Source organism: Zonotrichia albicollis, chromosome 3 (assembly GCF_047830755.1).
Source record: "Zonotrichia albicollis isolate bZonAlb1 chromosome 3, bZonAlb1.hap1, whole genome shotgun sequence".
Lineage (NCBI taxonomy): Eukaryota > Metazoa > Chordata > Aves > Passeriformes > Passerellidae > Zonotrichia > Zonotrichia albicollis.
Genome location: NC_133821.1, coordinates 79897566 through 79925181, shown reverse-complemented (window position 1 = coordinate 79925181; position 27616 = coordinate 79897566). Strand labels below are relative to the sequence as shown.

Sequence of the window (27616 nt, the reverse complement as noted above, 5' to 3'; positions counted from 1 at the left end):
ACAGAAAGTCATGAAAAAGAAACACACTTTCTTTTAGGAAACACAGACAAACCTCAGCTGCTTGGAGAGGCTTCCAGGTTGAAAAATGCTGGAAGCAGGGAGATTGGTAGGAATATCCTACATGCTGTCTTGCTCTCACTCTTGGAGCAGCTGCTAATAGCCACAGTGAGAAGCAAATCAAAGGCACTCCCCTTCTGAACCTTTGTCTCATAGCACAAGTCCACAGAAAAATACAGACAGAAAGTTAGTAAAAGTCTTCTCAGCTGGCAACTCACCTAATGTAAGACTTTCTAATATGTGTCTTGAAACTCTGAAAAATTTATGTTCTTTAACCTGTACCTGAAGCAAGGGAAATTACTTAAAAATGTGATCCACTAAGAACAAGATTGTTGATGTTTTAATACACAGATTAAATTAAAAATTTAATGCATTTCAGATAATATGTTCAGAAATATTAATTGTAATTAGATAACTCACATAACATTCAGAGACACACAGGCTAAAATTAAAATAAAATATAAAATTACATGTGCAGAATTGAAAATTAATTTAGAAGCTGGGCTTTAAAATCCAGTAACTTCCATTTTATAGGTGTATTTTGAGGCTAAATTTTTATCTGTATCATTTCATCAGGCTTAAAATTAATCTACCTCATTAATGAGCTCCAACTACAAATAATCTCTCTTGGAAATCTTTTCATTACATTGCATACAGCCACAAACATACTGCAAGGAATAATTTGCCTATGCTTATGAACACTAATCCTCAAATGGGAAATACATTAAAAACAACCTGTCATGTTTGAAGTGGTGTGCCAACCATCATGTCTCCACCTACCTGTGTGTTGGTGGTCTCTTTATTTAGCCAGAGGTATATTTAACCAAATGCTTCCTCTAGCAAAGCAAAATGTTTGCTTTTTGTGAAATGTACAACTTACATTCTAAAAAATATTATACGTGAATGTATAAATATGTACATAACACACATAACCCAGTATTTGAGTTGCCATCTCTGTGAATTCTATAGGAGTCTACTCTCAGTTTTGAATGGATCACAAAGGACACAATTACAGGTGATCATACTGAACAAAGTGTCACAAATTCAAATAAGAAAGTGTGAGAAAAAAGCACTCTAGTAAACAAAGCTGAACTCATTCCTCATAATTTATAGGTAATATGTCAGAAGAGTAAGAATGCAAAATTAACTCCATTATACACAATGAATATTCCAAGGTATCATTAACACTTCAGAATATTTACAATATTATGGGCTTGCTTTACATATTATGGGCTTGCTGAAAAACTCTGCTCTTGTGTTGTTTCACACAGCACAATAAAGAGAATTACAGTTCCCCATGACAATTATAATACTAATGCCTTAGGATCCAGCTCACAGTTGGATTCAAAATACCAGATCAGAAAGATCAGTGGTCTTGTTTGCCTACTAAATTAAATTACAATATACACTTATGCAATTAAATTAATTCAATGTCTGTGAAAAGCTTAATTTACTGTATTTGCAAAACCTGCTTGGCATTTGTTTTTATGAGCACTTAAATTTTTTTTAATAAGAGGATACATTATTATTCAGTTTTAATTAAGGAATTTATTATTCACCTTATTATTCTTTTCATAACTTTTCCTCATGTATCTAAGGGCTCTGATCACAATTAAACCTTCACTAAGAAAGGGATACAGGAATGCAGCTCTCTCTGGTGTCAGTCAATATCCTTTTTTGTGACAGACAAATAAAATGTCTTGGAAACAATGTTCTGTTCTTCCTTCCCTCAATAACATGCATGTACTTTGATGGCTTTTTGAACAATTAATTTTCTGACTTTTAAAAAAGATCTATGAGCTGAAAACAGAACAGTAGCTAGTAGCTACTAACTGAAAATAGAGTAAAAATTATACTGCTTACTGCCTTCCTATTTTTTTTTTTAAATTAAAACCACCAAAACATGTATCACCCACTCAATTTCCATTCATTACCATGGCAATAAATGTACAATGGCTTATAAAATGTCAAAAAATACTGATCAGTTTTACAGTGCTTTGCTTTCACCAAATGTTCCTTCTAATTTGTTTTATCTCCTAATTTCCCCCCATAATTTCTTAAGCATTTGTCCAACCTCCCTGGCTTTTATCCACAAATGAGTAATTGCTGATTTTCCCACACACTAAAATGAAAACATACTAAGGTTAAAGAAATGGGGGTTTTTATCTTGTTCTAGGGGACTGGGTATGTATCAGATAAACTGAAGTCAACCACAATGTCCACATCAGGTTCTGGGCAGTATTTTAGTCTAATTAAATAAAGCTTGACAAATAAATGTCTTCAAAGACTTTATTATTGTGTTACTCAAATTCTTAGAACCACAACAAGGATCAGGACATACACTAGCAGTCCTCTCAAAACTCCAGTCCTTAAACCCACCTGAACTCTGGCTGTATTCTCAATGCTGTACCTGTTGGCAAACCCTAAGGAAAGGCCATTTAAATTAATCATTTTGCAACACTAGATCAGTTACCAACAGATTTAGTTACAGGCTCTCAGACAATGAGCGGGCCATGAGTTCTGAACCAGGACTTGTGGAAGAAGTAATTTCTTTACAATCCTTCAGCATTGAAAAAGAGTTCCAAACCCTTCAGCTGCAGCCCAGCCTGAAGCAGCACCCTGCAGACCAGTTAGGTGCTGGCAGCCTTTGTGAAATGTGCTCTGAATTTGCACTGGATAAACACATTCACCACACACTGTGCTCAGTGCCATAAACCAGCATCATTCTGGGAAATTCAAGAGGATGACTGGCAAAACTCAGGCCAATGCAAGATGCAGCAAGCAGGACATTCAAAATAAGACAACTGTTCAATCTTCCCAGAAGCATTGATCTTGATTAACTTAGCCTTTAAGTGATCTGTCAGATTTTTGGAGCTCAGTGGTGTGTGTGTTTTTGCATATTTTAACATTTACAAACCTAAAATCTAACCCAACACAATTATCATTGAACTAAATTATAAGAATACATAATACATCAAATATGTGGTGACATTATTAAGTACAAAGTATAATAGTTATGTCACTAAAATAATATTTGATATTAAAATAGTAAATTTATTGATATATTGAATTACACAAACCCCAAAATAATATTCGCTCAAAAATATGTTTGGCAATTGAAAAAAATGTATAAATTGGTAAAACATCTCAAAGAACAAGCTTAGAATTTAGTCTGTTACCTACCTATACACTATCATTCCTTGATTTCTATTATTTCATTCCTGTTCACACACTATACAATATTTTTGTCCACTATATTTTCTAAAAAATAAAGGTACAGAACAGGAGTAGATGTAAAACCTGTCATGTCCCACTGCCCAATCCCATCCCAATATATTTATACTATGCAAAATTACACTATTCATGACTGAATAGTTTCTTTCTACACAATATAGTGTATTTATTAGAAAATATTCTCTCAGGATAACTAGTTACCACATAAGCCACTCACAATATATAACCAAGGTTCCCTTATACAGCAAAACAGGAAAGATAGTATAAGTCTATTAATACACTTTTCCTCCTTCATTATTCCTGACATATCATTTAATATATCCATAGCCTGTTGATTCAGCTTCAGATCTTCACTACATAATTTAGTTTTTAGAAAAAAGCAAGATGTATCTGAGTTTGAAAGTCTGGGCTTATTTCTCATCAGGATCATTTCAATCTCACAGCTAATTCACTAAATGCTTAGGAAATGCACTAACAGCTAGGAGACTGAACTTGGAGATAAGAACCTTGGTAGATCCTCGGGAAATCATTGGTTATGCTGAGCAAGCTCTGTAAATGACACACTAAATACATGGCACTGATGCTAATTAGGAACTTTCATTATGAACATGTGAGAGCAGTCCACAAGCATTACAGAAGGAGTATCAGAGTACTGAGGAGACAACTTGATTCCTTTAGCCAGGAAAATTGAACCAGATGTTTATCAGACAACCTGAGCAGGGCATCAAAAGTATCAAATAAACTTTGTTAAAGGCCTTATCCAGAGCAAGTTTGATGCTTCTTGTTGACATCCAAAAAGAAGTCAGCTTCCAAAAAATCTTCAGCCATGGAAGTCTGAGATAAGGTTTGTATCCACCCACTGAGGACATTATCAAGTAAACTAGCTGAGATTACCATTATATATTCAGAAATCTGTGAAAGAGACTGCTGAGAACTGAACTTACGTGGAAAGTAGCAGTGCTAATGATCATTTCACAGGGAAGTCTTGCTCTTCCTTTCATTTCTAACACAACCTGAATTCACTGCGTTATGTAGGCAAGGAATTAATGACAGGTGGGGCTTTCTTCTGTTTACACACAGTTGCATTCAATGAAACTTTACTGACCCCTTGCTCATTCTCTCATTACCATTTGGGACAGGCACAAAACAGCATTGCCACTGCTGCAAAGACAACATCAAGAAATCAGAGGGAAGATTTTGAGAAGTTGGGGTTCTCTCAAGCTGAGTTAGCCTTTAGCTTTAGGTCCATCAGTTTTTTTTATCCCCTTGTGCAAAAGAACACTTGTGTTGCCTGGCAATTGTAGTAATAATGAATAAAGAGGAGTGACTAATGAAGAAAATTCACAATTAATGTCTTCCTGAACACACTGAGAAGGAGGATGGGCAGGGCAAGATGCAATACAGGGGTTCTGGAATACTGACTGAAGCTCTAGCTGCAGATCTGCAGAGACTTCCTTCCAATCATGCAGCATGCAGGAACCTTACTTACCATGTGCTGAAGATGCTGTTCACACAGGGTGAAGAGAGAGGCCGGTCTTTGAGCTCAAGAGGCCTGGTTCTGAAAATTAATTGCAGTGCCAACACCTTGCAGCTAGGTATTTCACACTTACTGAATGTTAATGGCTTAAGTCATGACAAACTACAGGTTTTCCTTAGCTGAAAAAGTGTTTCTCACTGTATAAGACAAAAGTGCCCCCCACAAGATGAATGCTTTTGGGGAAGGCACGGTAAGCAAAAAAAAAAAAGAAAAAAGCTGAAGCCTATCTGAGAAGAAAAAATAAGAGGGAAAAATTGTTTGCTCCAAAATCAGGCTTTCACTCTTGAAAACTAATAAATAAGGGGCAAGGAAAAGAAAGAATTAGACGAACATGGTAAAAATAGATATACTACACAGAAAAGATAGAGAGAGGGAAAAGGCTACAAAAGGGTCAATGTTAAGTGAAAATTGTTTTCACTAACATATAAGGCACTGCAGCTTAGCAGAATTATGCAGCATTCTCTTTGGTTATGCAGAAGTAAATGAAAAAATGAGGAATGACATTTTGTTATGATTGAATAAAAGGCCTAGTCTGTATGCCTGCAATACCAATATTCATTAAAGGCACATATTCAAAAAGAGAAATGTTCTCCTCCCTAGATGGAGGTGTCAGAGACTGGGGCTGAGAACAAACCCCACCAGTTAGGTTTCTTACGTGATACCGAGATTCTGTTTCCATGGAACAGCTGAATAAAAGGAAAACCAAGATTGGTCAATAGCTGTGAACAAAATGAGGAGGCTACATCCACACAAGAGAACTATTTATCTGCCTTCTAACAATGGCACAGCTGCACAATGCTATCAGTTGTGTTTCATGTACACAGGAATCTTATGGCCTGACACAGACCGATGTATAGAGAGTACTAATGTCTGTGCAATATTGCTGCAAACATGAGGGAAGCACTTCCTCAAAGCAGATACTGTTAGAAACAAAGAAATACGGGGAAGAATGGCTAGGAAACTAAAACAGCTGTTGCTGCTGTCCGGAGAGTTTCTTTTCTGACACAGTGCTAAGAAAAGCTGTCAGAAAACAGATCCTTTTATGAAGTAAGAGAAGACTGGGAATATGGGAGGAAAAATTACTTCCTGGCAATTTTGTATGTTGTATCATGACAGACTGACGTGTTTTCATGCTTCAGGGATAAAGGCAATGACTATCACTCAAAGCAGAAATAAATATTTTGTCCTTTGATCTCTACTTCTTTTAAAGGTCAAAAAATTTCTCAAACTGAACAATTAGAAGCAGCCCATCAAATAAGCAATGAAAGGTTTGATAATTTCATGGAGACACATGGTAGTTATCACTGACATAGTGATGTAAAGCTCTTTAAATTTTATACTGAAATACAGGAAAACAGAATTCCTGTCATTTCATAGGTACTGTTTCTGCTTGTATATCCTATTTAAATGTAGTATCCAAGATCATAGAAACACAATCCTGTTTAGGTTAAAAGACCTCCAAGTCATCTAGTCCAACACCCTGTGCAAAGCAGATCCAATTAGATCCAGCTGCTTGACTAATCCAGCTGAGCTGTTAGTATCTCCAAAAATGGAGACCCCATGACGTACATGACAAAACTCTATGCTAATTTTTTCTCAATAATGACTTCTGTTATTGTTTAGAGTACTGGTGGCTCCAATTCCATGACAGCATTCTTTATATCATGTTAGAAGAGAAGACTGCCTGGTCTTAAGAATCATAACCATAAGAAGATCCTCTATTTGAGGGTAGATAAGTGAAAAATCTTAGAGGCAGAGATGACTGATTGTTAATCAGGTCAAAGACCATTCATTTAAATTTGCATAACTTCACCAGCAAAAGCAAAAGCAGCTTTAGTTTAAAGAAAACGAGACCCTATCAGAGCTCTCGGTTTCCACCCTCAGAGTAAAGCTCATTTTGTCTACAACTTAAAGGCTGAATCTCAAATATACACATTATCCATGGAAAACAAAAAGGGAAGGACTGCAGAGAGCTGGTTGCCAGGGGACTGCTGCAAAACCATGCCTGCTGGCTGTGACTCACAGGCAAGTACTAAAATTTATCTGCATGTCAGCAGACCTTGCTGTTCACCCCTAACAGTGACACACCAAGTGAAGATCGGTTATTTGGGTTTAAGCATGAGACACAAAATTCCTATTCCAGAACTCCTGAATATTTTTGAATTTGTATTGCTCCTAGCATAAACAGGCAGAAAAGCTAAAAGAATTCTGGAACAAAATACTTTCACAAGTACCCAAACCTTTGAAACTTGATCCACATTTTTAAAGAATAGTCTTTAGCACTGCTGAGAAATAAGGACTAGTTTGCAAAACATGTTCTATTTTAATTGTAGGAAAAAGGTTTGTTTTTGTTTTTGTTGAAAACACACAGAGGATCAGGTAAAAACTTGGTACAAACACATGGATGCATGTTTTAGGGAAGAACCACACTGCTTTTACAAAGAGGAATTATACATAGTTATGGTTACATTCCCTTGCAAGTGTTTCTCTGCGCTATATGTCAGGCAAACCACGTAATAAATGTGCGAACATTCAACGGATATTCTTAATTTATTTTCTTCTTCCTTAATTGAGCACTTTCTGTTCTAGTATTGCTTCATCCTGACCTCCTCACAAGCAGCAGCACATACCACATCAGACATAAGATCTGTATACCAAGAAAACATAGCAAAGGCAGCTGAATCTCAGTAGGTGAACCCTAGACCGTGATGTTGAGTTAGAAGTTACTGTTGGGGTTTTAGGATCAAATAATACCTCCAAATGAAAATGCCAAATATATATTTGACATGCCACCTACAAAAGCAAATTCCCCAGATGAAGCTTATAATCAAGTAAGAATTTTTAAAATAAGCAAATTAAAATAAAATAATACTACATTAATAACAGTGACTTGGAAGGGGAGCCTAGTACATGAGCAGCTAGTTTGGGAAGAGTTTTTGGCAGAATGAAGCAAAACCACAGATGGTGATCATATACTGCATCCTGATATTATATGCTCTTGGTTCACTGAAAAGTATTAAAATAGTTTCTTCCTTTGTTGCTGCAGCTATATTAATAATGTTCATATTTATGTGTTGTAAGCATTCCTGTCTCAATTCCATAATTCAGTGTCCTCAGTTAAGTTTTCCATCTAATAGCACCCTAACAGCTTTGAAAGGCTGGCACAACAGACACTATACAGCGTATCATCAGACCAACAATTAAATCAATCTAATCAACAAATTAGGCTACACCACCTGTGACTCTAAGAAAATGGTGGAGCTAAAAGACTTTTCACATTGTAGATGTAAATACATGCACATTTAAATATTTAATGTGTTGGTAGTTTAAGTAATGTCCTAGCGGTTAAAAAGCACTTGCAGTATTGGAAATTCAAAATGTGATCGTGCTGGTTCATCTGACAACTTTTTAAGTTGCTGTAACTTAAAGAAGAAACAAGTCAGAGATCAGCCTTTTCATCAAAACTCCTTCAGAGTTTCACAGCCCGAGAAGTATTCACTCCTCTCAAGTGCACCAAGGATACAATTGTTGACAGAGGGAGAAGAAGGAAGAAAAATCTTTAACTATTTCAAATACCATATAATAATTAAATTTCTGGGTATATTCCAAAAGGTAACTCCTCTTTTTTCCTGAATGACCACAACATGACAAAGGGTTTAAGTGGAGAGAATTAAGCAACCAGTGATATCTTTCTCATTAAGTCATATTCCCTACTCAAGAATTGCTCTAAGGTTAGCAATTACTGACTTCATTAATTACCAGCTATCTTTTCCTGTCACATTCCACTGGTAACAGAAATATATGAATGAAGTGCTTTAAGATGTGCTGCTAGAAAAGGTCCTAGTTTTCCTTCACAGACATCCATGCTAGACACTACCCACAAAAGCACTACATTCCAGACCCAGTGACAACTTTCTACAGAGAAATTGAAAAGATGTTCCTACTTCAAACACTGTGACTGTGAAATATATTAGTTCTAAATACAGCTATTAAGACAATGTACTTACTTAGGCTACTCAGTTGTCTGATTATATTTGCCAAGGAAATATTGGTGACACATTCCAGCTCATTCTTGATACCTCGGGGCAGAGCTGTGTGGCACAAGTGCCTGGGGTCTATGTTCCTTTTTACCAGCGGCATTCTGAAATGTATCAGAGGACCAGCAAACCTGTGAAGAAAATAGACACAGTACTGTTACAATTTTAATTGTAAATATTTTACATTCAGGTTATGTCTGAAGTTAAAATGACTAATCTTAACAGATAAAAATAGCTCCAGTAGTACTGATAGAATTCCTTGCTCTGTGAATACCTAAATATTTTCTTCCTTTCCCAAAGAAAGATTATTTCATTCTCTCTAAATCTTTACCTGATTCAGAGTCCACTGAAGTGCCAAGTAATTTTTTACTGTTTCTGTTTTTTCCTAACCCCCCCCCCAAAAGACAGGAAAACCTCTGCAGACCAAAACCATTAGAGAAATATTGTGTTCGTGATGGACTACTTCCTTATTCAGTGCAAGCAAAGTCCAACAAAAAGTCCTTTTGTTATGAGGTCAAAGTCGAACTAGCTGTCGTCTATTATAGTTGAAAGGTAGGTGTGATTCATTCATTGTGTCATGTTACCAGCAGGAGTCACCCTTCTAATCTGAACATCACTTCTAAATCATACAGAGTCAATACAGAGTCAAGGTAGGGAAAGGGAAGATGTTGCCCTTCTCCCTACACTGCTACTGACAATTAATTCAGCTAACAATGCATCTTCCAAATATGAAAGTCTCCGCAGTAGACTTGTAGTGCAATTCCCTCCAGGACTCAGAAATCCTACCCCTTCACAGTTTTCAAATTCAAATGGTAAATACATCAAGAGTCTTCGCTAGTTTTACAGACAGCACAAGAATTGTCTCAGGCTGTGAATCCCAGGCTGATAATTTTCTGCACCCATGACACTGACTGGAAGGAGTTTCCCAGAGGGCAAGTTACATCCCTCATCTTATTAGTACTGCTTATTAAGACCCGTTTACTAACATGCTTCTTCACCAAAAGCTGATTCCCTAAAATTCTGTATTTTTCCATCATTTGTCATGTAACACTCTGACAAAACTCCCACTTGATATACAGAGAATGGATACACTTAGTGTTGGTGTAACTTATATTCTCCCCTCCCACTGCAGAAGAGATCACACTTTCTCCAGACCAAAGGAAAACAGGTTTTCCACAACGCAATCCATATGCAGTCCTAGTCCCTCAACCACCCAAGCCTGCCTGTTTCATCTGTCCTCTGCTTAGAAGTTTTGCCCCAAAACATTCTCAAGATGCAGCCAGGGTTTTTGTAGAGTCACAGAATGCACTTTCCCTACACTATATATTTAGCCACTGTTATCCTTACTTGGTCAAAACTGAGAGGGTGTTTTTGCATAATAGGATAAGATAGAGGTGAAATTTTGCTGACCTAGAATGGCACAGTGAATTAGAAGATGCAAAGGTGACTGTAAAGGAGTACTTTCGCCTCGCAGACTGCTTAGATTTCTCCTTGCCTGGTTTCCTGGGAGTATGTTCTTTCACTGGAGCCAGGGCTCATCGCTGAGGGACCCAGGTGGGATCCTTAAAGTGCACCTGAGAAACACCTCTGTGTTTCCAAGATCCGATTGCATCTCATTCATTGCATTTCAACATCATGTCTACCACCCTTATTTTCTGGACAGAACTATCAAAATACTCTACACTTTCTATTGATTTTTATTTTCTAGAAATATCCCAAATCTTTCTAGCCACCAAGTACCTAAGTCCTGAAAAGCCAGACTTTACACACCAACGAAATAAAATAAAAAGTGCAAATCTGAATGCAGTGTCAGAGAGAAGCAATGAAGAAGTGTTCATGAACGTTTAACTACAGGTTCATTATCATGGTTCCCCAAGAGAAAATAAAGGAACTGTTCTGTCCCTGTCAAAGAAACACATCAAATGATACATCAGCAATGTTCTACAGAAGCAATTAAATATTAATCCCAAAGTTGAGCCCTTTCTTGATTACTGCTTTAATGACAGTGTTGCATAAATACCAAGTAGACAAGTCTTTTAAAGATGGTCCAAACAAGTATGTAAATAAATATTTTCACAGAAAAATTTCACACTTTCAACATTTTCTAATATCTGAATAATGCTGTTGTGGGTGTCCTATACAAACTCATAGTATAACAAAAAAAGGTAGCAGTAGGAGCAGTAAGTATGCTGAAAGGTGTAGTTTTCAAAGAGGAATAAATTTGGAAGGGAAACAAACAACAGAAGATATAACTGACACCTTCAAAAATATTCCTAATATTTGAAAACTATGCAAAGCCTAAAGAGAGGATATTTACCAGATTCCCACAGAAACAAAAGAAGGGAGGCAACAAAGGAAAATACCACTTAAAACAAAGGAAAAGGCATTTCACACAATGTTTAATAAATTCTGAAACTAATTGCCACGGGATGCTCTATTCAACAAAAGTACCTGCTGGTAATTTGTCCACTACGGACCTCATATTCCTTGCAGTTTGTTGCAATTACTAGAAGGTCTTGATGGTTCCTTCCCAATTGCAACTAGTGATCCCAACACAGGGAGTAACGGGTGTGCAACAGCAAATGGAACTTTACTGTACTCACACAATTTCTTCACTCCTATAAAAGATATTTTTCCTAAAGTAGTTCATAAAAAGAAAGCTGAAAAAAACTGAAAGCACTGTTTATTACATGGCTTTAGAGCTGTGAAAGAGGAAAAAACAAAAAAGGCATTGTTACAATCTCTTATATGCTTTAGGCAAAATGCAAAAAAAATGCACACACCCTCCCCCCACCCCACTCCTCCCCCCATCCCAAACCATGCATTACTCAAGTCACTGGGGCAGCAAAGGAAAAATTCATTCCTAGATCATGAAATCCTGTTACCATGTCACTCCCAAGTAAGCCCTGGAAAGCGCTGGTAACCCCAGCAGGCAGAAGAGAGAAGCAGCTTGTCAGTGCATAAGAAGGTCCCTCGGCTGAGAGGTTACATGACACCTCCTCAGAGGTTCGCAGCTCTCCTGTCACACAGCTCTCCCTCCCCTCAGCTCCGCCGCCTCGGAACTCAATGGGGAAAGGCAATCCTCAAACACAGCCAGCTCCTCTCCCCTGCAATTCCATGCAAACCTTGGCAGGCAGCTCTTCTGGAGTGAAGTGGCACTAGTTTGCACTCAGTTAACTGGAAGTACTTTACTCCATAGGGATCTTAAAATGAAACTCTTCTTTACAAAGAGATGCCGATGTCTTTTGGAGAGCCACTATTGAAAACTCTTTTGCCCCACTTCCTATACATCCTTTGAAGCACTCTGAATCCACTTGAGAAGCCAACTCTAATCTTCTTTGCAAAACCCTTTGCTACTTCACTTGCACAATGGCTGGCACAAACTCATCCCCCTCACATATGCTTCCAGTATGAGTATAGAATACAACTGTGTGTACATAACAGTTATGCCTAATGTTTTTGTTAAGCTACCATGCTTTCATATGTGATTTTTCAGGAATTAGCTAAAATGCTTGAGTTGCTTTTTAATTAGTTCCTATTACTTAAAAAACTAGCAGAACAACGGCACTAAAGAGAGCTAATTAAAATGTTTTCAGAAGAATAGCCTTAATAAGATTTGATCACACTTCTTATCAAAAAAGCACGTTGTTGAGTGTGTTGCAAGTCCTCTACAGCTATTAGGGGTCTTAAGGGGTGAGTGAGATTTCTGTGTCTCACAGTTCTCCAGCAGTGCTCAGAAACCTGCTCTCTCAGGGTACCTGCTCTCTCAGGGTACCTGCCCCCCATGCCCACAGCCCCTGGCTCTGGGCAGGACAGGGTCCCTGGCTGCTGATGCTCAGAGAAGGCCCTGGGGAGCACTGGGGTGGGGAACAAGCTACCACTTTCCCTTCATCACCCTCCTGCAGGAATATTTCAGAATTGCAAGATGTGTGGAGAAATGTTACATGGTTTACTAGAAGCTCGTGAAAAATCTGAGATGTCAGTAGTCACAGTAATAATTCAGGTTTTCTAACGAGTACAGGGAGACAAGTAGGAATGAAAGCACCACAATAAGGTGGGGGAAATGAAACCTGCCCCACAGTTTAACTAAAAATTAAATTCCACTTCAGTTTCTTTTTCAGATGACTAATGAAATTTCATGATCACATGGTTTTTATTAATGAAAGTTTACTTCTGATTAGGCTACATTTCATCCTTACTAAAAATGTCATTATTTTCTTAGCATTAATGAAAGATATTAATCTATTATTTTTTCTATACCATGCTAATATTCCAGCACTGAATGCCTTTGCTTTGATGGAGTCAAATTTATTTCCAGTCATTTTTAGAGTATATCTTTAGACCTCAGTATTACTTGTAATTTTCCTTTAACAATATCAAACAGCAATGCCTTTCATATGCCCCATTTAATTGATCACGTTCCAGCTGCTGGCAGAACAGACCACAGTTTCAAATGCAACAATCAATTTAACACTTCTCCCACCCACTCTAGGAAACACAAATAGAATATATAATAGTTTTTATATTTGCTTCCATAATCATGTACTAACTGCATCTACGCTATACACAAGCTAATAAAAAAATCCTGCAATGTGTTAACAAATCTGGTAAAATCAAAATTGCATAAGTTAAAAAAACAAGCTCATTCTCCAGGCAAAATTTCTTTTAACTGTATTACAAGACATCATAAGTCATACCAGTTGCAGAAAATCCAAAGTTGAAGTTCTTATAATGCACTCCTCTACTATGGAAGGCAAATGTGCAAAGAGTTTGTGTTCCTTGTTTTTCTGCAGCCCTCACTGCAAGATCAAGATCAGTTTAAGTTTAAGAAGAAGCAGACACCTACAGAGTGGTGTCCTTCAACAAAGTAGGCCACCACCACCTACTGCTGAGTCAACATAACGATTTTAAAACTCTAAAGGCAATTAACATCCCTTAAAGGATACATCTCAGATCTGACAAGATGACATCTTAAATTGGCAATTCAACAGAAATGTGTTAAAATTACAGTTTTGAAATCCTTTCTGTTTGTGAGCCATGTCGCAGAATGGAAAACCTTCTCCTTGGAACATTTCCCTCAAATCTCAGTCTTCTGTAACTCACTTTCAAATTTTTTTTTAACTTCAACTAACTAGGAAAAGACTTTTTTGCAACTAAAAAAACATGTGAAAGCAAATAAACATGGAATATATTACTGGAATGTGATGTTGACATCACTGCTCTTTAGGAACGAGCATAACATGAATCATTGGCATCATAAGACCTCCTATACTAGATTGTGTATTCAAAAAAGTTGTTACACGTTTATAGAATCATGGACTATCCTGAGCTGGAAGAAATCCATCACAATCATCAAGTCCAACTCCTGGCCCTGCACAGGACACTCCAAGAATCACACCATGTGCCTAAGAGTGTTGTCCAAACACTTCTTGAAATCAGACAGGCTTGGTGCTGTGACCACTTCCCCGGGGAGCCTGTTCCTGTGCCCAGCCATGCTCTGGGTGAAAAACCTTCTCCTGATATCCAATCTAAACCTCCCCTGCTTCGTGCTGCTCCCTTGAGTCCTGTCTCTAGCCACAAGAGTTTGGTCAATCTAAGGAGCAATACCTATAAAGGGCATAGAATGGAAGTTGATAATTTTTTTCCATTAAGTCACAGAGTCACCTCTAAAATATTTCATATTTCCTCTGTAGTCACAAATATGAAAAATACTGTTCCCCAACTAATAACAACAATCTCTCAAAACATTCTTTAAATATTCTGTTGCTGAACTGATGGTAAGATTATCTGGGGATAGATTAATATGTCAATGGGTCACAGAAGGCTCTAGCTCAATAACATTGTATAGGACAGCATTTTATTATCACGACAGTAATTAAATTGCAAAAACCAGCCTACTTCACATAACTATAAAATATATTTTAAATTAATTTGCACTATTTATTATCTATTTAATATTGACTGATATTGGAATATGTATCCCAATATAACCAGTTAGATGGTGCCTAGGCCAGTTCTGACCTTCGCTGCTGGGCCACAGGCAGCACTGCGGTGTTTTACCCCAGAGATACCTTGGCTGGCGGCAGAGTGCAGCGGGGCACAAGACAGGACTCCGTTTACCTCAGGGGAGAGCTTCTGGCGATGGTGAAGAGAAGAAGGGAGCGGATTCTGCTAGAAGGTAGCCAGATGTTTATTCCATGAGCACAGATATGTCTGCACTGGGCCACTGCTGGTAACAGAATACCGGTCGCATGGTCTCATTAACTTTATAAGCTCGGGGACAGGGGAAGGGGAGGGGACAGGTGAGTTACCAACCAGGTGAAGGGGGCAGGGTCTCAAGGGAGGATGACACTTAGACAGGCCAATGACCCCCAGGCCTGAGGAGCATCCTTTGAAATCGACGAATCACACGACGCCTTGCTGGTATGTTAGCCTGATTGACAGGGCACACTCAGCAAAGGGTGAGGGGGAAGGGAGAAGGGATAGGTACACATGGGAAGGGCCCCGGAAGTTTAAAACCGGACATTGCAACACACCACAACAGACTGACTTCCATATTGTATTAATTGTCTGGGGCAATTAGTATTTTCCTCCTATAGAACAAACTGTAATCGTATCAGCACATCTGTCACATCAGATAAGCAGAAAAGTGAGTACGGTCACAAACATGGGTAGGACTTGAGTTCTACTCAATCTCTAAGGCATAATTACAGTGTTAAAAAATTATTTTCCAGCAACTACCATCCAGCCAATTTTCTCTCAGATGTGTATCATAAGTCTCTCCCCTATGCCTGTATGCACACCTGCACACATACCTGTACACTCATCTTTAAAGCATACAAATCAATTTGGATTTGATCACAGACACAAACTACAGCCACATCTACTTCCTTGTCAAAATTTAAAAGTTTAATACGTATTCAGCAAAACAAATGAAAAAAGGGCAATATTTTTTTACACTGGAAAAACAAAAGCTATATTTTAAGCCCTATGTAGCTTGTGACTACCATGAATTAGTATTGTCAAAGTGAAGGCAGTTTTGGCAAGCTATGGGTGGAAAGAAATTGAGAGATTAATAATTTGTATGCTGACTTTTAGGAGCTTTATCTGTGATAAATTTGCTTTTCAAGAAAATCTTAAATAGCCACTGTCACTGAGATGGCTCTGGTGGTGGCAGTGTCAGCAGAGTTCTCAGTTTGGGCAGCGGAGCAAACTACAACTCCCCAGTAGCAATGCACCAAGTACAACCTCATTAACAGAAACAGCAGCAATATTTCAGAGGAGAAAGTTGATGTATCTGTTCATTATTACAGGGGCTACCTCAAGTTTGAGAGGAAACACCAGCATATTTTCAGCGAGTGAAGCTGCAATCTGGGTCAAGTCAATGAGCTCTGTGTAACAAAATACACCATCATAGCAGGAGCAACCACTCCCCACCCTGTGAGCCCAGCCCTCAGGGCTTGCACACCATTTCCCATTCTGCTGGGGAAGATAATTTACCTTTCCACCCTGGCTACAACCAGCTCTTTAACTTTGGGCTTTCCTCAGTGTCCCCACTCACTTGTCTGGAATTCCCCCCCGCTGTGTTTTGTCCAGGCTGCCTCTGGCCCCTTTTGTCCCAGTATGCAGGTGGGGGAGGCTGTCACCATCATTTATACATTCCTCTCCTCCCCTCCTCTCCTCTCCTCTCTTCAAACCCTCCTGAAAAATTTCACTCTAATGACAAGTACAGAGCAAAAGCTTCAGGTATCCTAAAGACAAGGAGAGAATATTCAGGTCAATATTGGTTTCTTTCCCCCAATACAGGCACAAAACACATAGGGTGAAATAAACAGCGTGTGGATTTTGCAAATCTCATCCCTATCCTTAAGCAGAATTCCTATTAGTGAAATGGAATTGACAAACAATTCAGAGTGAACCAGCTTACTAACTGTGGCTTTTCAAGACAGGTCCTTTACAAGGGTAAACTCAGCTTGATTTCACATAACTGAAGTTTTTTCCTTTGTTTTCAACTACAATTTTCCAGAATATAAACAAGTACCTACTGATTTGTAAATTTATTAAGCATCAAATGTTATTTCCTTTATTCCCCACGACCTTCCCAATGGCTTCCATCTTACTATGGTGTCTTGTGAGTCATTCACACCAACTTTATCAAATCTACAGCAAAAGCAAAAAAAACCCCAACAAATCCAGCCATCATTACTGCAGTTTTCTTGCCGTCTCTGTTTACCTTAACAAAGAAGTTATTTAAATTAAAATGCTCTTGGAAAAATTAAAGAAAAAACATTAAAAACAAATCAGGTTCAACACCACCTACTCTGAACAGCAGGATTGCTGGGGGCAATAAGGCACTAAGCCAGTTACACTTCTGGCTTACAGACAAAATTCAATGAACAAAGTTAGATGTGACACTCTTTAGCATGTCTACAGCAAGAAACATTTAGACTTACAAATTTCCTTCATTTTAGGTATGTTAAGCAAAAACAGAAATAAGAAAATCATAATAAATTTTTTGTATAACAGTTTACTTCCAAAATACATATAACATACAAAATACAGAATACACAAAGGCTAAAATTTCTGGTGAAAAAAACGCTCCTAGGTCTATTAAAAATTAAAATACACCACTAAGGATTTCCAGATGTTAGATGTGAATTAATCAGTATTTAGGCTTAGTTTTCCTTATAATTATACTTCTTAGTATCTTGAAACTAAAACTTTTGTTACAGGTAGGACGACCCAATCTGTTAATGACCTATTATATTTTAAAGTTTCAAAACAGTAAATAGCCAGAAATTGTATAGAATAGAATTGCATTCTTCAAATCCAAACCCCAAAGGCACAAAATATTAATCACCAATTTCTTTCCTTCCTATACAGCACTAAATTACAGTGAAGACTTATAAAATCAATGCTGTGAATTGTCCACAGAAAAAATGAGAATCATTATACCCAAACCAGCAAAAATTGCAATGATAGTTTACCAAAAAAAGAAAAGAAAAAAAAAATTAACAGATGTGTCCATACATTAATGGAAAAATATTTAAGTCATATGAAACCACATCTCACTTTATTGTTAAGATATTAATCAAGAAAAAATAGTGACGTCTTGCACTTGCATTTCTATTAAGATTTCTGAAGAAGTTAAATTAAAAAATAAAGAGCATATGCACAATGTATTTGTGTAACATACATGTACAGACACATATGGCTACCTCAAAATAGAAATACTTTAAATTGTTATATGTAAAATTAGAAAAAGAGCTGCAAAATTTCTTATCAGCATAACTAAATATTATTCAGAATAGCCTGTACTCATTAATTTTCTCCTAGTGAGCTCCTGTCAGGTCATTTGATTAATAACAATTTTGGAAGTATCCCGGGTTCTAATTTAGGTACAGCCAAGAATGCTTAAATTAATTTTTGATTACAAGTTTTTCTCTTTTCCTCAAAGGCTAAAAATGTATTAATGCATAACATAGTATGGAACTTGAAATTGCTTTTTGAGACCCATGTTTTATCTGATGACATTTTTTCTCTCTGCATTAATCTAGTCTCCCTGTTAACAGTTTCTAGGTATAGTGTATAACACAAAAGCCCTATGATGGATTGCAACAAAAGATCTTTATTATAGTCTTGACAGAGACAGATAACTAATCCAGTGTTAATTTAAAATCAAAACCTTAGTACCAGAACCAAAGGTACCTTCTCTGTGGTTTAAGTATATCTTACCATAACATGCTACCTTTGAAAATTTTCTACAATTTCCCTTGAAAATAAACATTCCATACAAGAACAGTTACCTCTGTTACATAGTCCTCTGTCAATCCAGGATAAGACCTATTACAAGCACTTGTGAATTTTAAACAATCTTACAAAATCTACCGAATGCGCATAAAAATCAATGCCAATACACTTCTGTTGCACAGATACCACAACCTGCTTTTGAATGGACAATATTTTGCGGCAGGCAGCAAATGATAAATATTTCGAGGACAGGTACCTGAACTCGCTGGCTGCGAAGCACAGCAGCCTGGCGGGCACTGGGGGGCTGAGGAGCTCCAGCCTGTGGCTGCGTTCCCCATGGGCACGGCCCGGACAGCTGCCGGAGCTCCTCGCCCGCAGGGAGCCCCAGGCTGGGGCTCTGCTGCCGCAGCCAACACCTCCCTCCCTCCCGCTGCCCCTTCCGAACAGGCACCCAGCATTAGAATTCAACACACAGTGCCCTGCCCTAACAACAGGGCTGGCCTTACAAAGGAAACACAGACACGCTCCCAAACTGCCCTTTTCCCCCAGACACAAGTGGAGAACCCCCCGAAGGCAAGTGATTAGGAAATAATTGTTCCTTTGGTACCAAGCTACCACGGGTAAATATTAAATGATCATGTGCCAAAAATGAAAGAAATGAGTTGCTGTGCATTGTGATGAAAGGAAGGAAGGGGAATACAAGAGTCTGGGCATTGCGTTGATATTACCGATGAATCTGAGAAAGAAATTACATATTAATCAAATAATAAATGATGTTGGGAATCTACAGTACTAATTAGACCAATGTACAGGGGGCCGTGACTAAGAAGCATCATACAATGAAGGAGCTACTTAGGCAGTTCCTGTATATTAATTCAGCAGTGATACACACTACATTAACTAGTACTCCCTTACCAAGCTAAGTTACAGATGTCAACAATGACTGTTGGCAGCTTTTCGTGCCTCAAAACATTATTAGAGATTCGAAGAAGTGATGTTAGCACTGCAAGAGCCACGAAGGAGTCATGTATGTAACAACAAAATCTTCCCTGCACTTTATGCTATGACACCAAGTGCCTAAATGCATTTTATGCTTAGATACTAAACCCACAAATGACAGATTATTTGGTTTGATTTTCTTTTTCACAGTTTTAAAGAAAGAATTAAGATATATCAACTATCAAGTGGGATATAAAGATGTGTAATAATCATCTTATACGACTAGCTGAGCTTCTTTGTAGATTAATTTCCCCCCCTTGTGAACAATGAAATTCCTGAGAAGAGGATTTGCTGCAAAAAATGTCAATGCAGAAAAACAACATTTTTCCCTGTCTACTGCCATTTATGAGTCTTGCTGCAGAAAAAAGGTATTAACATTTACAAAGAAATTGTTTGCTTTTGAACTGAAATGTTATTAAATATTTCACAGTCCAGAAACACTGATGATTTAATAATTATTTATATCACTATAATACATAAAATATAAATATAAATACTATTTTAATAATTATTGATACTGTGGCAGGCTAGAAACAGATCATTACATCATTCACCTGGTGTAACAACAACAGTTGTTACACCAGGTGAAGTGAGTTAAAGACTTGCTAAGTAAAGACAGGAGTCTCAGACATGCCGGTTTTCTATGCAGTGAAGTGTCATTTGGGACAATAATTTTTCCATTCAAATATCATCGGTTTAAATAGGGTATTTCCAGTAATTTCTTGGGTAACCTCTTACAACCAACTACATACCACATATACAAAAATGTGTCAATTCTCCCTCTTTCCTATGAGCTTTGTTTGCCTATACTTTCAAATTACATACATTAATTATTACTTCTCATTATTTGTAACATTCAGGTATTTACAGATGCCACACACTTTCTGTGCTAGAAATTCTACTAAGTTATACATTTCTGTTCTTATTTAGCAGAAAAAAAATCGAGGGGTCCAGATGAGGACCACAGAGATGGATCAGAGAGCTGGGGCACCTCTCCTGTGGGGACAGGCTGAGAGTAGGGGTTGTTCACTCTGGAGAGACAGCTCCAGGGAGATCCTACACCACTTCCAGTGCCTAAAGGGGGCTGCAAGAGAGCTGCAGAGGGACTTGTTACAAGGGCATGTAGTGACAGAAGAAGGGAGAATGGCTTTAAATGGAAAGAGATATAGTTAAATAGATATTTAATGTTTAGAATAGACATTAGGAAGGAATTCTTCACTGTGAGGGTGGTGAGGCACTGGGACAGGTTGCCCAGAGAAGCTGTGGATGCTCTATCCCTGTAAGAGCTCAAGAGCTGGATGTGGCTCCAAGACACATGGCCTAGGGGAAAGTGTGGAACTAGGTTTTCTTTAGAAGTCCTCTCCAGTACAAATAATCTTACATTCTGTGAATACTTTTAATTATGACATCATTTATTGCTATTGCCTACTCTAAATTTGCAACTGCATAAATTCAATCTTGCAAATTCTTTTTTTCCCCAGTTAAGTTTCTTGTTGAGATGTCCTTTGCAGGTTGAAGTCCGAGTTCCAGACTCTCAAACTCCTGGTCCTTTAAGCAGTTATTCTGGAATGAAATGAGATTCTTTACAGGATGACATTTAGAACTTGCAACAGGAAGTTTTTTTCTATTAGCCTGATTTATATGACTTCCACTGAATAAATAAATTTTTACGCAAAATCAAGGAAACTAGTCATGTGAATATTTATTAAGAAGAAATGTGAGCTATTTTCCCTTCTGTCATAACACTGATGAAATATTATATAAAAGAATCAGTATACATTCAGCAAATTTATGTAGCAAGTAGGGATTACATGCTTGAAGGTTTTTAAATGTACTGTATTTTAATAAATTAATTTTAATTAACTATTCCATAGTTTCTGCGAGCTATAATTTAAACACCTTAAAATATCTCATAAGGAAAAACTCATTTTCCAGACAAAATTAGATTTCTTTGTAATTCTGTAAGCAGCATTTGAAGTCCTCATATTTACATAAGTATTTTCCCCTAAGTTTAAATACTCAAGTTAATTATAGCCAGCATTTATTGTCACTGTCCATGCTTGAGTTTGAGTAGTATTCTTGCCATGAAATGAATAAATATTGGTGAGAAAACTAATTCTTTTGGTGAAGATTAGAACTAATTAAAGATAGTCCTCTCAAGGCATTTGTGTCATCGCTCATTGTGAGCTTTAACTAAAGCTGCTCCCATAATTGGGATATCTGTAGAATGCCTTCCCTCTCTGGTTTCCTCTAGCTATTTACATGTAAACTAACACTGTCACCTTTCCACTGCCTGTAACATTTGCAAAGACATACATTTTAACAATATGTACAGGAGCTCAACAACGTTTCAAATATCTGTTCCCTATGACGTTCCTCTTAGATTTGACAGTCACTTAAAAATATTGAGATGAAATAGGAATCAGACAAACAGACAAAGAATGACCACATTCACCTCCTTTTCTTGACTCCAGTTTGGAAACTTGATTTTTGAAATTTTTGAGTTGGTTTTGTACTATGCATCCAACAATCATTATTTAAAGTACCAGCTGAAATAACTGAAGGCACAAACATGAAAGAAGGACATTTAGAAATTCATACATCCTTGTAGTTTATGATTTGGACTTAGAAATACAAAATCCATGTAAATGAAAACTCCAGTCGGCAAACTAGAGATGCCATCTCAGTTTCAAGCAGAGAGAAACTAGTCCCATATGGAAGCTTTTCAAGGGAACTTCGCTGGGTCAGAAGATTGTGTTCAGTTGTGCATTCACCTTACATCAGAACTTCTTAACAGAGAGACAGTAAAGGCCCACCTCCATGGCTTATGGCATCAGCAGGATTAAGTCACTATGAGCAAAGAACCTGCAGGTATATATTTATCAAGGAAAAGAAGGTGCTCTCAGTCTGCAGGGAAAACATCCTCAGGCCCATTACATGTGACAATCATAGCATCTTCTATCATAAGGGAAACACTGACTTAACATGGGTCTCTGCTGGCTCCTCCAAGGGAGTCAAGGGATCACATAGAGGAAAAGAAGGTTTATTCTTGACACAGTACAGCAAAAAGATGAGCCATGAGGAAGGGCAGATCTAGTAAGGGAGTTAATAAAGTTGGCTCTTTCTCTCTTAACAAATATTTAGCAGAGAGTAGATAGTGAAAGAATAGGAATGTAGAAATGAGATTATCTTTAGCTGTCTCTACAGGGAGCTCTGAAAAGACAGCTTGCAATTGTTAGACTTTGAACTAGTACATATAATTATCAAGAAATAAAGATGCCTCAAAGGTAGATAATGTAAGAACTCAATAATTTCAGTAATTCCTTTTGCAATTAAGATATACTAACTGTAGAAATTCAGAGAATTTAGGACACAGTATTATACCAGAACTGTATAAAATGCTACTTATCAAATATTGGTGCTATCATCAAAATACTGTTTCAAGCATAGGAAAAAATAGGAAATGGATGTGTCTGTGAAGACATCAACATAGTCCCTTCAGCTGCCTCTGAGGACAGCAGCTGGGAATCATCACAGCCAGTTCAATGCTGGAGTTTCCACAGAATGCCCAGGAATCACAAGTGCCTAAAAAGAGCATTTCATTCACTTTTTTTCATTTTTTTAACCAAGGACACACGGAACAAGCAGGAAATCAAAAAGGCCTCCACGGGCTCCAGGTTAACTCTGTCTACCCTCTTTGAAGTACAGGCACCAAAGGTAGGATGATTCTTGCTTCCTGAATTACAGCCTGATGTTTGAAGAATTCATTTAAGAAATGGAAATGATTAAAGGATGAACACAAGATTAAGAAGAATGAATTCATGCCTCTCTTACTGCAGTAATCAAAAGCATTAAGCGACAGAACACTTTTGTGTGAAGACTCTTGAAACCAAGTAAGCAAACAAGGAAGTCAAATCTTATTGAGAAACTGAGAAATTAGCTGCAAGTAGAAGAATTTAGTTCCCAGACCTTAATCCCAGAAAAGAATTATGCACTTGAAACATACATATATATATATACACACACACATATATATATATATATATAGAGAGAGAGAGAGAGAGAGTCATTATATATACAGTCATTAGATAAAACCAGTTTCAGAATTATTGAATATTAGACATGTGTCCTTATAGTTGAATGTCCTGGTCACTTGAAAGGTACTTTTCCATTTTTCCTCTATTACTTAGCTCTTTCTCCCCTAGAAAGGGGAAGACATAGGTTTAAATCACCTATCTTGAGTGCTGTACCCATATTTTTCAGTGCTTAAATACGGCATAACCAAACAAATGTTTTCAGTCAGAGACAGTAATGACCACTCTCAGATGAGATGAAATTGGTCACAGATCTAATCCCCAAGCCCATCTTTTCAAGCTTCTCCCGGGAATAACAGAGAATTCAGGAGGCTACCCACATACCTAGACAAATTAAGCACCCCTAAGCATGTGTGGGTGACTTAAGTTAAATGTCTCAATTAGGCAGGGAGGAGCTTAATATATTTATAAACATAGCATTAAGCAGTCTTGGAAAAGAAACATATTTTACTGCCTGTGATGTATCTATTTTGGGTAGGATATATCATGCTTAAACTACAAATCTAATCCTATGTAATGCAAAAGACAATGTTATATAATCCTATTTATTAACTAAACTAATCAAGATCCACCTTAAATCTAATTATAACCTTGACCCTAACATTAAATGAAGTACAATTTGTTATGAACAAAAATTCAGGTTTTTTTTGAGAAAGAGTTACAGGGAAGCAGCCAGGTCTCTGTCTCTGCCAAAGTACTTAGTGCTTTGTTATTGTAATACCGGGTCGTTAAGGCTTATCTCTTCTTTTGTATTAGTAAAAAGCCTGGCTGGGTGCGGTGGACCCTTCCCCCGAGGCTGTGCTCTCTTACAACATAGAGAAGACACCTGAGAGGGTGGGGGGGGTTATGCAAAGTGACTCCAAAGTCAAGAATGCTTTGTGGGACCCCGACTCGAGATGCAACAAGAAAACCCCAAAAACAACGAGCCAAATAAGAGTTGAGAGACTAAAGTGATGTCTGGACGTGAGGAGCCGAGTGCTGAGCCTGCACAGATGTTGAACACCTTCGGAGCCCCTCTCGCCCTGACCAGGGAGTGGTCCCAACGCCGGGACCAGAAGAGACCGAGCCAGGGAAAGTGACATCTGACGGGGATAACACGCTCTAAGGCTCCCACGAGGACTGGATCCCCCGGCTCTGCCCCTAGTGGACGGAGCTGCGCATATCCTCCTCCTCCTCTGAGTCGCCCTGGGAGACGCGACAGGGACTGCAGCCCTGCCGAGCCGCCCAATCCTGAGCTGATCACTTATAATAAAGGCATTATAAAGGAGAAGAAGTCTCCTGGCCCTGTTTATTTCACAATTCATTCCTTTGAAGACATGAGACAATATACCAATTCCATTCTATATTAATAATTAATATTAACTTTAAAAATTCTGTCTCTCAAACTGTACTTTTATACTTTATTATCCCTCCTGTTTTACATAACTAGAACATATTATAACTGAATTTAAATTAATTAAATCTAGGAAATAGTATGCCTTTCTGAGGGAAGACAAGTTGTGTAGTCAAGGAAGTTCAGAATACTTTGATTAACATGTGAACTTTGTTTGAAGTCAGGAGGTGTTCTTTGGATATTGATTCAGGTTATTTTATTAACTTACAGATGAGAAAACTGTCCAGGAGTCTGGAATTAGTACACTGAAACACCAGCCAGGAACCCACACAATTTGAAGACACCCCAGAAAATGAATGGATGTGGAATCTCCATGGGATTCAGCATAAGGATGGGCTGTTATATGGCACAGAATACCTGAGTCACTTCGTGTGTGGGAAGAGGATGCTTGGAGGTGTCCAAAAGACATGTAAATGTGGCACTTGGGGAAATGGTTTAGTGATGCCCTTGGCAGTGTAAGGCTATTGACTGGACTCTATGATCTTAAAGGTATTTTGAATCAAAATGATTCTATGATTCATACAAAAATTCATGGAAATATTAATCCAACAAATTGAGACAATCTTTTTGTAAGTAAAACTAACAAAATAATTAATAAAGATAATATTTCTATGTAGTAAAATTCTGATTTCAATGATAGTAAAGAATATTTTCATACCATTAAAATTCTTAGCAACAAATTTGAAATAATAAAAAAAGGCAAAATTTCTATTTTTCCCAATAAATGTTAGAAATAAAAATTCTAAATAAAATCCTTGCCTTACCCTATATAGCACGATGACAGATGCAATCAATAATAACCGTCTGTTTGGTTACTCTTGCTTATTCCGCAAGATCTTAAATCAAAATCTTTATCAAAAGACAAGAAAAAAACCAAGTAGGAAAGTAAAAAGATTGCTCAAAAAATATACTACCTTTAATTCAATCTGAAATAAATTAATGCTTTTGAATGCAACAAGTAAAAACTAAAGCAGCCACCAAATGCCATTTATATTACTTGCAGATCAATGCTTCAAGAGACACGGCTATGCACTTAATAGAGTAGATAATGAGTTCCTACTAATAGTCTGGAGATGCTCAGCATCAGTAAGCAGGAGAGAATATCACATTGGTGAGAAAACTGATGCTGGTGTTTATTCACTAAGAGACGACAGCTTTATATTTATATATAGATGCAATGAAAGATCCCAAAGACAAGATTTAAAAAAGAAAACCTAACTTGGATTGGCATAATACAATTTCTGCACATTTCTGAAAAACCAAAGCAAATTTATCAGTTTTTATAATCCATAACCTCAGTTTTGTAGTCTTCTGAAGGAGCTAGATTCTCCTGTGGTGAAAAATACTACCAGAACTCCTTGCTGAACCCTGATTAAAAAGGCTAACACAATTAGCAGCGTTGATAATTTACATTTAACTCACATGGCAACTCCTACATGCTGGGAGTTCTATAAGAACTCAGATGATTATTGCCATGTACACGTTTAGATGAACCAAGATTGATCTTGCATGGCAACTCCCACGTGCTTGAAGTTATTCTATGAGTGTTCAGATGATCATTCCAATGTACATGAGCCAGGGGGAGGGAGCAGCACAGTAATCTGAGTATTAGAGCAACTAGAAAGGAGGTGTCAAAATTTGTATTTTGATCATACACTGAACCTACTTTCCTTAAAAGAACTAATCCGAAAGAAACTAACGAAAAAAAACCAAAACAACAAAAACAACAACAACAAAAAAAATAACCAAACAAAACCAAAAATAAAAAAAATTAACCAAACCAACCAAAAACAATAGAAAGAAGACAACTCCTCTGTTTTACAATTTAAGGTACATCACAAGTCTAAAGCATTTTCTTCCAATACCCAGTTTATATCAAGTATCACCACAGGGATAATATTTGCTAATATGAGAGAAAAGGAAGAAAAAGTAACAAACTGTGACCTTGTCCAAGACTTTACACTTATACCATTAAATTATCATTGTATAAATATTTGGACAACCTTGTCCATAAATAAAAACTATTAAACTAATTATCCAGCTCTTGTAGTCATACAGTCATTCCTAATGAAGGCTGCAAGTTTACCTAGCCATAATTACTCCCCACTACTGATATCACTCAAAAATATTACTGCTTATTGAAGAAAGAGTAGCATCTTGTCACCTAATTAAACAAAATAACCAAATGATTATGCAACACTGAGCAAAACTGTTGAGGATGAGGAGATTCTTGTTCCTTATAGACCTAGTCTTAAGTAACAGTTAAACTGAAAAAAAAGCTCTAGGAACAGGCTTTTCTCATTACAAAGTAGATAATTTCATTGTGAAGGTGCTTTGCTGAGAAAGCTTCATTTAAATAGTTTTCAATCACCACTGTGTTTTTTTAGAAATTTCTAATTGTAATATCATTGAATGAGCAGAAAAAAAGTTTCCACACTTCTGAGAAGTCTGCATGCAACTTACATTTTTTGTCTTCAAGAGGCCTCAGTTTCTTCACTGTTGCTGCCAACCGTCT

At 37.4% G+C, this 27616-nt stretch overlaps 1 protein-coding gene across 6 annotated transcripts in view; it reads right to left on the bottom strand.

Moving 5' to 3' along the window:
* WASF1 (WASP family member 1) overlaps nt 1-27616 on the bottom strand; it is an 88325-nt gene that overhangs the window by 19664 nt on the left and 41045 nt on the right. For 5 of the 6 annotated variants that reach the window (XM_074537969.1, XM_074537968.1, XM_074537964.1 and 2 more), the window contains exon 2: nt 8836-8996. In XM_074537969.1, coding sequence (XP_074394070.1) covers nt 8836-8968 — 133 coding nt within the window. In that variant the 5' untranslated portion in view covers nt 8969-8996. Of the gene's footprint in view, nt 1-8835; nt 8997-11316; nt 11484-27616 lie in introns of those variants that run through there. The other variant, XM_005485057.3, reaches the window with a different exon arrangement.